Genomic DNA, 13,754 nt, shown 5'->3' with positions numbered 1-13,754 from the left:
AGCAGGCCCCCTCTCACCCAAAGCCAGAATCAAATCCCTAAACCAAACTGACAGACCTGTGTCACCAAGACAGAAGCAGACTCCGGGTGGACAGGTGGAGCACTCTCAGCTCAGTTTTTATTCAATGAAAACTGCTTCAGCAGCAGTTTAATAATTTGTAATAGCTCCAATAATAATAATAACAACAACAAATTGCATTATTTCTGCAAATATTGGTTTTGAAACATCCTTAAAAAAGACAGAAAAGTTTTGCTTTAATGTTCCCAGTGTAAGCATTCACACTTTGATGTAATAGCCTCAAGAAGTGTTTCAAATTCATGGATATCAAAGGATTGAACAGTGAATGTTTAAGTTTATTTATAAGACCTTAAGTTCAAAATTACATCAAATCACACAAGACAAAGGAAAGAAAAAAACAACAACCAAACAAACCCCACAAAGCTTAGTCAGTCCAAATCAAAAGTACAGGAGAAATGCAAGAGTCTGAAGAAGATCTTCTGTGTTCGTTAGACAGGGCAACAGAGAGTCCACAGAGTCCAGAAGAGTTTCTACAGCACTACAGGTGCATCAGCACAAAAACCCACAGACGCAAGAACAGTTTCTTCCCAAAGGCTATAACCACCCTGAACTCACACATGCACCGATAACACATTTCCCTCTATGAACCACCACTGTGCAATACCATATTCTATGTGCAATAACCCAACTGTATATACATAACACTATTTATTACATATTTACTTTTTTTTTTTAACACCAGTTTGTATATTTGTACATTTTATTTAATTTCTCTCTGTTAATACTGTTCATATGTATATAGTGCTGCAGAACTGCCAATGAGGTTAGGGAGCAGCCTAGCACTGCAATTATACTATCTGGCTTTACTCTTAAGCCATAAATCAGGTTATATATGTTAAACATATTTAACATATAATATAAGTTGTAATCTGGCATTTCATTGGCCCATCAAGCGTCCAATATCTCTGCTTCCATGTCCTTAACCAAGCATCTCTGCTGTGGTGCTGTAAGTGTACAACGTGTAGTAAACTGGCTGATTAGGTAATAATAATGATAATAAAAGTCACTATGAGCAAGGGGCTGATCCAGATGGGAGAAAGACTGTTTAACAAAATTCCTGATAAGTTCCTGATTTGTAAATGTTGAAATAAATGAGCAGAGGGGAGCATAAATTTGATTGCTGCTGAGCAAATGAAGCAAACAATTGTCGATGTAGACGTGCTTAATAGTGTGAAGACCTAAATCTGACCAATGCTTATACACGGGGTCCATCAAGCCAAGTGAAAGAGAAAGGTTTTAAGTTACGGGGGTAAAAAAATGATAGGTCTGGAAGGCACAGAGCATCCCTAACTTGCTTTAAGATCCTGACTGAGTGACCAAGGACAAAATCTTTACTCTGAAGTTTGGTAGGTACGGTAGGTTTAGAAAACAGAATAGCATCAAGCGATGTACTAAAAATGGATTCAGGTATGTGCGCCTCTATAAAAGGCCAGGAAGGACCGCATCCCTTCTGAACTGCAGGAACAGCTGAAGCATTATTCCAGAAAACCCACGTTCTGGCATTGCAAGCCCAATAACATTCCTGAAAACTGGGAGGCCTAATCCGCCCTCTGAGGTGGGTTTCTGTAACTGTGCCTTTACAATTCTACGTGGTTTATGTGCCCAGGTGAAAGGCATCTCAACTGAACAGTCTGCATGCATTAGCTAAATGTTAGTGTTTTATGTTCTATGATTATTTGTAAAAACATAAACAAACAAAAACACATTACAGGCATTGTAGGACAAAAGTATTGTTTTCAGTCCTCGTGTATTTTTGATAGTGTATTTGTGAAAAACTAATAACAAATGTCAACTCTTAGCCTATATACAAGGGCAAATTATTGTTTTAGCTGTTTGCATTGCAGCCAATTGTACAACTGGGAATTTTGTACAATGGGATTCACAGGAAGTGGAACTGTGCTGGTAAATTGGCTTTGATATGATGCCGATGACAAAACAGTTCTGCTCACAGTCACCAGCACCATCACCAAAAATGATTTAAACCATCAAAATGAACAAAGATACAGTTTGCAGTGTCAACCCTTTTTATTCAAACAGACCAAACAGGGGCTACACCTTCACTCAGCTTCAAAAGGAAACATCGCACTCACAAAGCTTTTAGTGCTGGCAAGCATTTCCAACAAATCACATGTTGTTTAAATTATACACCGAATATCGAAGACAAAACCTTCAGAGAGTTTCAGTCAAAGATATCGTTAGATCAGAATCAGAGAGACTTTATTGATCCCAGAGGGATATCATACAGAGCTCAACACATTTATTAGACCTGTCATAAATTTTTTTAAATGATTTTAAAAAAATTTATGACAAAAAAAAAAAAAAAAAAAAAAAAGACCTGTCATAAATTTGAGCCAGCGCAGGAACGTACAAATGTATTAAGCATCAATTCAAACAATAAAACATTTTTGTCTGTTAAGGAACAAAAGTGAATAACTGCAATTTTGCATTGTCAAAAAATTTGTTGACAAGTTTAGTATTTAACATTTTTTGGTTGTTTTTTTGAAAAAAAAATATTAGTTTAAAAATTCATGGAAAAAACAAAAATGATACATCAGCATTAAAACGATTGTTTCAGTTAAAGAGCTTGTGCATACGTGTGCGTTAACCATAGCAGAAATCTAAAAAGGATTTCGGTAATTAGTCGTTAATCTACCCGTTAGCTGTGGCACACACCTCACATTGGGTGGTGGTCTAATAAATTGTTAAGCACGTATGTGTTGTTGCTACTTCAACATCCTGTAGCCTCTTCCTTTTACAGACAGAGCAAGAGAAAACGTAATGTGACTTTGGTTGTTTTAAAATTAACATTTTGTATTTGTACAGTACAACATGGACTCTGGCTTCATTAGTCCAATACATGTGCTTTATATAACCTCAATATTCTGACCAGTCAGCTCCCTTCACACGTGTAGTTCAGTTGGTTCAGACCAAGAAAAAACATGACACACTGTTGCCTGGTAGCACTGGTCCCCACTGAGATATAATGAGAGATATACGACAGAAATGTCTGACACTATGATGGAAAGGCAACTTTAGCAGTGTGAGCAGTAGTTTTATTATTCCACATGGCAAAATACACATCCCTGTAAACATTTATTCATGTTGTAACCAAAGACTGTAGATAAAATCAACTGATTTTGATGTTTTTCTGCTTCCATGTAGAAAAACGGAGAAAAAGAGAGACTGGAATGCGAGGAATGCTGCAACTACGAGTAGCAAGCTTAGTTAGCAGGCTGCATTCATGAACTGCAAAAGCGCTACATAAAGACACAGCTGCTCGTTAGTGATTAAAAGCACATCAATAATATTCTTGTATTTCACTCATCCAACCTCAGTCTGTGTCACACGAACATTAAAAATGCTTCAAAAGGCACAAAATCCAGGGGAAGGTTTGGAATCATCAGTTATCAGGTGAAGTTACTTTATCGTTTCACTATGTTTATGCCTACTTTACTTTCACAAAAATGAAACAAACTGCACTTTGGTTCAGTTGACAGGTTTCAACATAAATCAAACCTATGGGATGGTCCAATGCAGAATTTGAACTCATAAAGTGGATAAAACAAAGGTGCCTGAGATTCCACCAAGGTTTATGTGTGGATCTAAACACCACGTATTCTTACATTTCTTTGCCAAACATGACTTTATCTGCCCCAAAGCATACTCACCCATCCCATCAGCAGTTATCCAGCTTTAAAAACTGAAAGAAGCAAAGCACCAGTTTAAAGTTAGAAAAAACGTCTCAGTTAAGTCTGGGAATATTACACTCCAGTGTTCAGGTCTTTGAATGATCCACCGCCTCCTGGCGTCATTTTCCCAGAATCATCCTAGAGGGAGAAAATCTTCGGGATATTTCCTCAGCCTCACATCTTGAGGAAACATTCCTTGGCATTGCTCCAAACCTGGATTCCCTGCAGTTAGGGAGCAGAAACAAAATCATCCAGTAAACTTGAGTGCCAGTTTTCCTTTCAACCTTAGCTAGCTGATGTGCGACGTACCTTCTTGCACATGCTGATCTGCATGACAGCGTAGTTGATGAGAGCTTCCCGTAGGTCTTTGTCTTTCTGCTCCTTGAAGCGCTGGATATCCACCCAGGCCTTTTCCACGTGCTCTCTGCAGTCAAAGATATATCATCTTTAAATCCGCGTCGATCTCGAAACATTTCCAACTGCTTTTTCCAACACACCAGGCAGCTTTCAACACTCACGCGCGCTCAATCGTTTTCTCCTTGACAGTCTCTTCACCCTCTGCTATCAGATCCTCCAGCAGCTTCAGCCTGGCCTCCCTCTGCTCAGGTGCTTCTTGTCCAAAAAGCTTGTTGGTCATGCCTTTGAAGGAGAATGTCCGCACGATCTGAGGAGGTGAAGGGGAGAAGGGACAACACTGAAAATTGCAGGTGTCTCCTAAAACTAGATCCTCCTCAAACTCGGAATCTTTAACATTTTAATCTTTGCTCAAGTGCAACTGAAGAGCGTCAGTATTTTCATGGATCAGGTTTCTGGCATGCAGTTTCCTATAAGCACGTCTTATCCTGCAGCTGATGGGTGTTCAGTTACTTGGAATGACAAGTTTCTATCAGAATGAATGTGTAAAAAGCAGAGATGGATGCTCAAAGCACAGTGACAAAGCTTTGGCTCTGTCCTCTACTGGGGAAATTATGGTTCAGCAAACTGGGAACCTACTGGGAGTCCACAGCTTCAGACTGGTCTGCTTGGATTTACCCAGGTATACAAACTCAGCGATAAACCTGAAGTTTCCAAGCTCTGCGCTTGGTCCAAAAGTTAAAGACATAACACAGTCCCAAAAGCTCACCATCTTGTTCTGCCTTTAATTCACAGATAGGTAAATCACACATCTGCAATGTGAAGGATTCCATATATGTTTCCTATGTAGCCGTGTGTAAGTGTTAACAGGCAAGGAAAAGGAATACATGTAGAACATGAGCAGTGTACCCCTGTAGCCAGCTCTTCACGCTGCTGCTTCTTCGAGATGAGATCCTGCGAGGCCATCTCCAGCTCAAACTGGGTCAGCTCATGTTTCCTGCACACTGCCCTGCCAGAGCGAAATACACAAGAATGCATCATGAACTACATGCTGCATGTTCAAACAGGAGCCTTTGGCATTGTAGAGGAACGAAAAAGAGGAGAGATACATAGACATATGTGACACATGCTACATCTGACTCTGAGATGCTCTTCAGCATCATGGAGAATCCATCACCACAGCCTACGCAGTAAAAGGCTCATTGGCCCACAGAGGAGAGCCTTTTTACCTGCGGTAGAGCTGGGCGATATACGTTTTTTTTCATTTCAGGCGATAACGATATCTATCACGATATAAGCCAAATAACTATTTGTAAGATTTAAATGTGCCGTTGCTCACAAGTAAAATGTGAAATAATCAGCAGCTTGTTTTGATTTAAATATTTATTTCCCATAATAAGTTCAACAGGGTAGATGTACTTAAGGAACATGAGACTTTTTCAGATAAATAAAGGCAAATATTGCAAACTACACAAAAGGCAGCCGCTAAAGCGTTTAAGTTTCAAAATAGAACAAACGAAACAGACTAAACTGTCAATTCCACTTAGAAACAAAATATTAATTCTAAAAATAAATCTTAGTTTGTTTTACAGAAGAACAGACAAAACTGACTAACTTTTGTCAATATCAAATAAACTGAGAACTAAAAGGAAATTCTCAATCTCTCCTTGTTGTATAGCTGAGCTTTTCAAACAGTTGTAACAGTTACTTCAGTCTGACAAAAGCCGAATGACGAATCAGCGCTTCCAGTCAGAGACTGAGCTGCACCGCTTTATTGTATTTCCAGACTTGCTTTCGGCACATTTACAGTGCAGCTGCTCTGTTTTTGTCAGACTTGAAATAGCAGAAATACCTTCACACTACGGAACTTCTCTGGCCTTTCCGTTCGACAATCTCTCCGGCGTTGGAACCATCATCTGTTTTCTCTTCGGTAACCTTCGGTCACGCTCGGTTGATTTTTCTAGTCGGCGCACTCATTTCCTCCGTTACCCGGGCAGTACGGTGGCTGGCTGCTTCCCAAACAAATACATATGTGCGGCTTGGCACTTGTGTTGTACGTAACAAGTCACCTGACGTGACGCTGCGGCTGTGATTGGTTCGGCTCTGCGCTACTTAATTTGGATTGGCTGTTCTTTTTTCTTTTTAAGAGGACAAGAGCGACGAGGCCTATCGCGACAGTTTAATTTTTCTGTCGAGAAAAAGTTATTTCGCAACACATATCGTTATCGTTCTATCGCCCAGCTCCAACCTGTGGCTATTAGACTGTAAGACTCTGATTTTAAAACTCTACACGTGCACATCAACATGTTAGAATAGCATATATATAAAACATATCATTGTTTTGGCAGCACTCACTGGATTGACCGATCTTCAGAACAATAGGAAAGTAGCTGCCATCACCAGTGTGTGACTGTGTGTGTGAATGGGTGGATGACTGGTTGTGTAAAGCGCTTTGGGGTCCTTAGGGACTAGTAAAGCGCTATATAAATACAGGCCATTTACCATTTAAAGTCCAAGGAACTGAGTAAAAATCTAAGAAAGTAGGAAGGTTCCTCAACAACTGCTTATTCCAACATTGTCAGTTCAAAGATCTTCAAACCTGACTGAAATGTCCCGCTGCCCATGTGGACATGCCAGATGCCTCGTGGAGAAATGTTCTCTGGTTAAACAAGACAAAGACTGAGCTATTTGGCCACAATGACAGGAGGGATGTTTGGAGGAGCAAAGGTGAGGCTTTCAGACCTAAAACACTGGCAGCTGTAAAGAGCAGCGGTGTTAGCATCGTGCTGTGGAGCTGTGGTACTGGTACAAAGTAGACGGAATAACGAAGAAGGAACACCTTAGATTCTTCAACTTTATTACAGATCAACAGCTAAATCATTGCAACTTGTGCACAACTGGATACTCCAACAATGATTCCTAACAAATACTGAAACTGGCTTTGGAATGGGTAAAACAGGCTAACACGGAGCAGCTGCTGGAAAATCGCTCGGTGTCGCAGTTTGGTCTTACCTCAGAGCTTCGGCATAGAAAAGATATTCTTTCAGCTGGTCTGCATAGTGTTCCTCCTCCTCTAGGATGTCATCTATTGAAGCAGCATATCTGCAACCATGTGACAAAACACAAGATCTCACTTCAGCAGAAACACAGCTGGTGGTAACATCTGTAGCACTATGTGGTAAATCTATGTCAGGGAAACGTACGCATCCATATGATGACCCGCACTTTGCAGTCCATCTCCCATCTCTTTTTCAATGGCACTCCACTCACTGCAGTGAAGACATGGATGTGCACACATAAGTATAAACAGTACGCCACCCAGTGCAACATCTGACAACACAGCATCTTAAAAATGACGTTTTCTTTCCTTTTACTTAACACAAAACGGCACGTGAGCAGGGTTAGAAGAGTCTGTTACTCATAGATACATCGTTAGAGCCATTCATCTCTACACTGCAAACCGGCCCACACTATGTGTGACAGCGCAACAAAACCACGCTATCATCCAAAAACGCCTCTGCCACTCGGCTTCACACAGGAACAAAGAAGACAAAAACATACATAATGTGAACATGCGTTCTACATATACTCAAGTAAACATTGCCAGTAGATTGTTTAGTTAAAACCCCAAATTGGCTCCAGTTTGAGGATATAAGGACAGATGGTGCAGCTTGTGAAGCTAAAACTCAGGATTTGTATTAAAACCAACTGAGAGAATGAGAAATTAGGCAATGAAACTTGAACAAATTAACGATCAGTACATTTTTCTTAGCCTTGCAGACGCATAATAAACTTGTCAAACCTGAAGACTCGTCCATAGTTTCCATGAACTTTAAAAACACCGTACAGTCGGTCAGCAACCCTCTACAAGAGACACACAGAAGGATGTTTGTTAACCTTAATGTTCCTGAGGTTAAGGACGAACTTTCACTGTTATTTTTGAAGTTCAGTATAAGTGACTCATTGATTTTTAAGCAGCTGTAATCACAAGTTCACCTCATCATGTCTGAGGCTGGATGATGAAGATGTCACTGTTGTGTTTAGAACTGGCTTCAGATATTTCCAAGGGGCAAAAGATTCAGTGTGTGTGTGTGTGTGTGTGTGTGTGTGTGTGTGTGTGTGTGTGTGTGTGTGTGTGTGTGTGTGTGAGACAGGCAAAAGTGAGACTTACTGCTCGTGCTCGGAGCAGCTGAGATGTGTGAGACTGCAGCTCATCGCTGTAATGCTTCATCTCCATGAAGCATCTGAGTGATAAAAGAAGAGAGACACATTTACACAAGATTCATATTTTTATTTCGTTTGATCAGCTCCTTACGAAGAACAACATCGATGCAAATGACCACCAAGTGCCTAAAGGTCCTTCCGCACACAAAGTGGCGTGCACTGTGGGAACTGCTAGGTTGCACAAACATCCTAAAACGTATCTTGCAGCTGATGATCGGCCTGCACTACGTCGTGGTTTGAAGTCGCTCATGGTCTTGACATGCATCACATGCACACTGCTGTCATCCTGCATTTCTATTGCTCATGCGAGAGTATGTCATACCCTGCCGTTCGCTCCCTGGCCAGTGGACACTGTGCTTTGCTCAATGCAATGGGAAACGATTTTTGCGTTGCATTAGTCATAAAAATGAATGTTATTGTTTTGTATGTGAAAATCCCTTATTGGTTACTTAAAAATATCTCAGAAATCATCAAAGACTGGGCTTAAACATGCAGGAAGGTCCAAACTAGTGTGTGTCTGTGCACACCCACAGACACACACTAGTTTGCGTATCTGTGGACATTTAGTTTAGGCTTCTGGCTGAGTGGTGGCAGAGTCTGTCTTATTTCTGTGTTGATGCTTTAAATTAAATGTTTTTACAAAAAGAAAATAAGTCTCTTATTAAAACAGCAACTTACTTATCTGGATTTCTCACTCTGAAGGTGGCACTGAGAGCCCTGAGCCTGGAATCAGCCTGCAAAAGGAGTTCCAGGAGATATTTACACTTACTGAACACTGAGAATATCTGCACAACTGTTAGTACGAGTTCAGCAACAGATGTTCGCAAATGTCCAGTACCTTTGCCTGAAATCCTGTCTCGTACACCGCTTCTTTCCAGCCATGCTCCTGACACACACACACACACACACACACACACACACACACACACACACACACACACACACACACAGTTACACTTCAGGAGTTCATCTATAAAAGATCAGCTGAATTTGCCCAGATGCCGCACCATGTACCTCAGTGAGGAAGTAGCAGAGGATCTTGTCATTGCAGAGGACTGGATGAGAAGCCACACGAAGAAGAAAGTTCTCGAGTCCAACCCTGCGTCGCTCCACAAAGTCAGGGTCCATGTTGTCTGCAGACAGCTTGTGCCACACAAACTCTGCCTGTATACATGAAGACCAACCATTTTCACTCGACCTATTCACACATGCATTTGTTTTTGACACTAGGCTTCTGTTTACATATATAAAGAAACCCCCCTTATCTAAAGGATCACTCCAATCAAGTTGTAGCTCAGGCGGTAGAGCAGGTCCCCTACTGATCCAAAGGTTCGTGGTTCAATCCCTGCTCCTCCAGTCTTGGGCAAGATACTAACCAAGTTGCTCTCTGATGCATCCATCAGAGTGTGAATGTGGTTAAACCGCACTCAGTTTAGAGTCAGTGCTTGTGAGAATGGGTGTGACTGGGTGAATGTGGCATGTTGTATACAGCGCTTTGAGTACTCCGGGACAGTAGAAAATGGCTGTATAAGAATCAGTGCATTTACCATTCCATCCAAGTCAAGCACGTTAGCATTAGTTAACATTAACAAGCAAGAATGAAATATTCTGGTGAGACATGCTTCATTAAATAAATTAGCACTAGCTACATCTAACTAATGCAGCTAGTGCTAATTCAGTAGCAGTTAGCTAGCTACTCTTAGCTTGTTTGACTGCTAACGTTATCGCTAGAAAAATCCTCTTTGATGCCACGTCACTGTTTGCTTTTCTGTCCTACTGTGGAATCTGCTTTGGAGTGTGGGTTGTGCTATTAAGTGGATGCTAGTCATTAGTGACATTAGTGATTAATGAGCAGGGCCAAGGCGGTCTGGAGGAAACATCACATCCTTCACAAAGAAATTACTCTACAACTTAATGTTGCATTTTGACCCATTTTAAAATTCAGCAATAAAAAGATTAATACATGACAAATCATTATATGTCAGTGTTATGATGGTATTAATCATGTGTCATGCATTGTATGAGTAATGACAAAGATTTTCAGCTCAATATTGACTAAGCCTTCAATTGCCAGAGTTAACTGGAAGTGCTTACACTTGTGTTGTCATATTAGATTATATATTTCTTAAAAGACACTTAACAAAGTCACACTGGACTCACCCTCTTCTCAGGCAGAGGAGGTACCACAATGTACGGATAGGTAACTATCAGGTAGTTCCGCAGCAGTTCAAACTCACTGTACCTCCTCCACAGGCAGTCGGGGGCTGGGTTATGGCCTTCAGCGACTGCATCCATTGGCCTTTAAAGAATGGACCACAGTAGAATTTTGTTCTGTTTTTGCTGAGCCAATAGATGCAATTCATGCAACATCACAAGAGGAATTACAGATAAAATATATACAGTGTGAAAACCTCACAGCTTAACCCACAGAACTTCCTTTCATACCAAAGAGGCAAACAGCATGCTGTGCTCACCTTGTTTCGATCAGGTACACAGTGAACGTCTCCTGCATGCTCACTGCATTTTTGCCGCTCCTCTTCTCGGCCTCAGCTACGCAGATCTCCATCCTGCGCATGAGGGTCGAGCCCTCTTCCACCATCTGAGTCGACACAACAAAAGAACACATGATTTGGCCCTGACACTTAAACCAAGAAACACAGAAGTCAGTGAGAAAAGCTGAGGTAACATTAGTCAGCGAAACAACAAAGCCTCAGATGGGTATGGTGTTTTATCCTTCAACACTTGATGTTCTTTACAATGACAAATATGAATGAGTTGATACCACTAAAATCTTTTGGTGTAAATTTAATTACGAAGAGTTGGTAGGAGCAGGAACCAAAAGCAAAGAGGAAGTGAGAGCTGGAGTTTTATTTTTTACACAGATATTGTCACATGTTCTGAATATGCATGACGTGCACCCCACCTATGCCAGCTGGGTTATGCTCCAGCCCTGAATTGGACAATTAATGAAGAAAATGGATGGATGACGGAGTGTATCCCTGACACAGGTAGACAAATTGATTCCATTAAGTTCCTTAAATGAAAGACAAAAACGTTTTAAACAGACTCCGTGACTCTCACATAGTAATTCGTGTTTGTTGACTCGTAGGGTGAACAACTACTCTGACTGCGCTGCATCCCAGGAACATGCACAACTCCAACCTTGTGTTTTCCTTCAGCTGTCTCTAAAACATGCGCAGCTCGATCATCCATCAGCTCCATGCTCCTCCCTACGCTAACAGCTGTTTATATGACGCACGCGATCCGCTTTTATAGCCAAATTAACATGGTAATATCCGCAAAATGAGTTAAACGCAAAAACATTACTGAGCACAGTGATATGCTGACGTGTATGGTCCTGCATGTGCTAGACTGTATGTAAGGAGCCTCTGCCCTGAGCTTTAGGTCAACGCTAAATGCCATGTAGCGTTGAATAACGCGCAATGACAAATAAAAACGAAACAAATGAGCAGGTCAACCGGGATAAAGAGAAGCTACGGTCTCACAGTGTTGTTCAAGCTGCCATCCGCTCCCGTTTGGTCTGAATCATCGTCAGTCCCCAGCGACTCTTCCCTTCCATCATCCGCCATCACCTTTCTCTCCGTGATGTTGATGTTGATCACGGCGCATGCGCAACACGTCCCTTCATCCTCGAACTCCCCCGTCCCGTGGTCGTTAGAGCCGTGCCAAGTAAAACGGGTATTTTCTGAGATTACACAGTCACATATTGATGGAAATACGAAATGTGTGTTCAGTCAGCGAATCGCGATTTTAAGGAAACACCAAGCTACAAGCTAGTTTTCATCTACATGAGTGGTGCTCAGGGAGAAGCAGGGGTGTGTCTGGAGTGAGAACTAGGGTGCCACTGACCCCTCCCACCATCACCACCAAACCTTAAATTAACACTTTGCAAAAGTGTTCTTGGGCCCTTTATGCCACTCCATTTCAAAAGTCCTGTAAACAGCCCTGGATACCTCCTGGATGTTTAGTAACATTAACAAAACTACTGACACAGCAGGGAAAATCAGCTGTGATACAATACTGACTCTGGAAACAAATGAATAATTTACATGGGAAGGGGTCTATAATTTGAGGAAAATGTGGAATCATTACTCAATGAATCAACTGGTTGGGAGTCTGAAGTTTGATTTAATGAATAGTGGAGGTTCTACGTTCCATTTTTATAATATAAGGGTGAAATCTTCTGACAAGAATTCGTGGAGACTGCGTGGTCCTGAGAACTGAGACTTGGTGGACTCCTGGACTTATCCAGGGAGTTCCAAAAGGTTGATTCTGTTCATCTGAACGTAGCGTTTTCAGTGGGAAAAACATTGACTGAAGTATACACTTGGATGATTGACCAAACGTTCCTCCCACTGAAAACATCCAGATGAACAGAATCAACCTTTCTGGATTCACCTGGATGATTGAGCATGCATCAAGATATCCAGGGAGTTGCCTTATTACAAACTATTCCTTCCTGTATGTGTAACAGCTGACATGTAAGAAAACATTTCTGTCAGATCTTTAGTTGTTTGCGTGTTAATAAACATACTATCATTTTGCATGAATTCATGCATCACTCTGGGGTTGTCTGCAGTGCATGAAACTGAATTATAATTATTCATTGGGGCTACTAACTCACATGCAGATAGGAATCCAATGCAATGTATTTTATAGTAGCCTAAGAATTGAATCCGTGTCTGCACATGTTAATCAACTGGCTGTCAAATAAAACAAAGAAGTTACAGTCCAACAATAGTTTTCCATTTTCACACGTGCTCTAAATAAAGCATTTGATTGGCTTAGTAGGGCCACGTGGGAGGAGTTGCAAGGCAAGAGGTCTGTGTGTTTCCTGTGTACATACATTTATGGTAAAGGAAAAGGCTGCACAGATTAAAATAAGGTAATCAGAGTACAATACAACATGAACTATTTTTATTGTTTCCATTAGAGTCAGATATTAATCAGATTTGCTTTAGCGCATGTCATGTCACAAAGACAAACTTTGCCTTAATAATATTAGAAAACAAAAAATAAAAATAGTCAACAAACTCAGGAACATCAAGAAGTATTCTAAATCAAATAGGGCCTGGAGCTGAAAGGTGTTCTTCACCTGGAGAAAGAGGAGAGCAGGTTTTTTCATGCGCTGCATGAAGAATGAGGAGGTTTGTTTCAAAACTATATCAGCCATCCAGTCAAAATCACTGCACTTGTGCAGGAACTCTCCGTGTTTGACTTTATATATAGAACGTGCATATTTTTGTTGTTTTGTGATCATATTTTAGTCACACTTGCAGGTGTCTGCTCTACCATACACACTTGAATTATGGACTGCTCCTGAGATTGTAATCCTTCTGGGACTTTCTCCCGTTGTTGCGGATGACTTCTGAAGTTCTCTTGTGTCAG

At 41.1% G+C, this 13,754-nt stretch overlaps 1 protein-coding gene across 2 annotated transcripts; it reads right to left on the bottom strand.

Annotated features, from left to right (window-relative positions):
• Window positions 1-2,084: 2,084 nt before the first annotated feature.
• LOC309692403 (sorting nexin-4-like) lies at window positions 2,085-12,014 on the bottom strand. 2 transcript variants are annotated; one of them, XR_014272301.1, is made up of 15 exons: window positions 11,852-12,014; window positions 10,820-10,944; window positions 10,506-10,644; window positions 9,360-9,509; window positions 9,184-9,231; window positions 9,024-9,079; window positions 8,293-8,365; window positions 7,924-7,985; window positions 7,325-7,390; window positions 7,134-7,223; window positions 5,031-5,130; window positions 4,286-4,431; window positions 4,077-4,191; window positions 2,414-3,989; window positions 2,085-2,344 (listed from the first exon to the last, which is right to left on the bottom strand). XR_014272301.1 is itself a non-coding variant. In XM_082510831.1 (14 exons), exons 1-14 carry the CDS (start codon window positions 11,933-11,935, stop codon window positions 3,942-3,944), a joined length of 1,302 nt encoding a protein of 433 aa, XP_082366957.1. In that variant the 5' UTR covers window positions 11,936-12,014; the 3' UTR covers window positions 2,410-3,941. The 2 variants fall into 2 exon arrangements, 1 of the variants encoding a protein (XP_082366957.1); XM_082510831.1 differs by lacking the exon at window positions 2,085-2,344 and having other exon boundaries at window positions 2,410-3,989.
• Between the last annotated feature and the right edge of the window lie 1,740 nt (window positions 12,015-13,754).

The sequence above is a fragment of the Aulonocara stuartgranti genome, assembly GCF_965226115.1.
Source record: "Aulonocara stuartgranti genome assembly, chromosome: 17".
NCBI lineage: Eukaryota > Metazoa > Chordata > Actinopteri > Cichliformes > Cichlidae > Aulonocara > Aulonocara stuartgranti.
The sequence above is the reverse complement of the archived record's forward strand: the minus strand, read 5'-3'. Positions and strand labels throughout refer to the sequence as shown.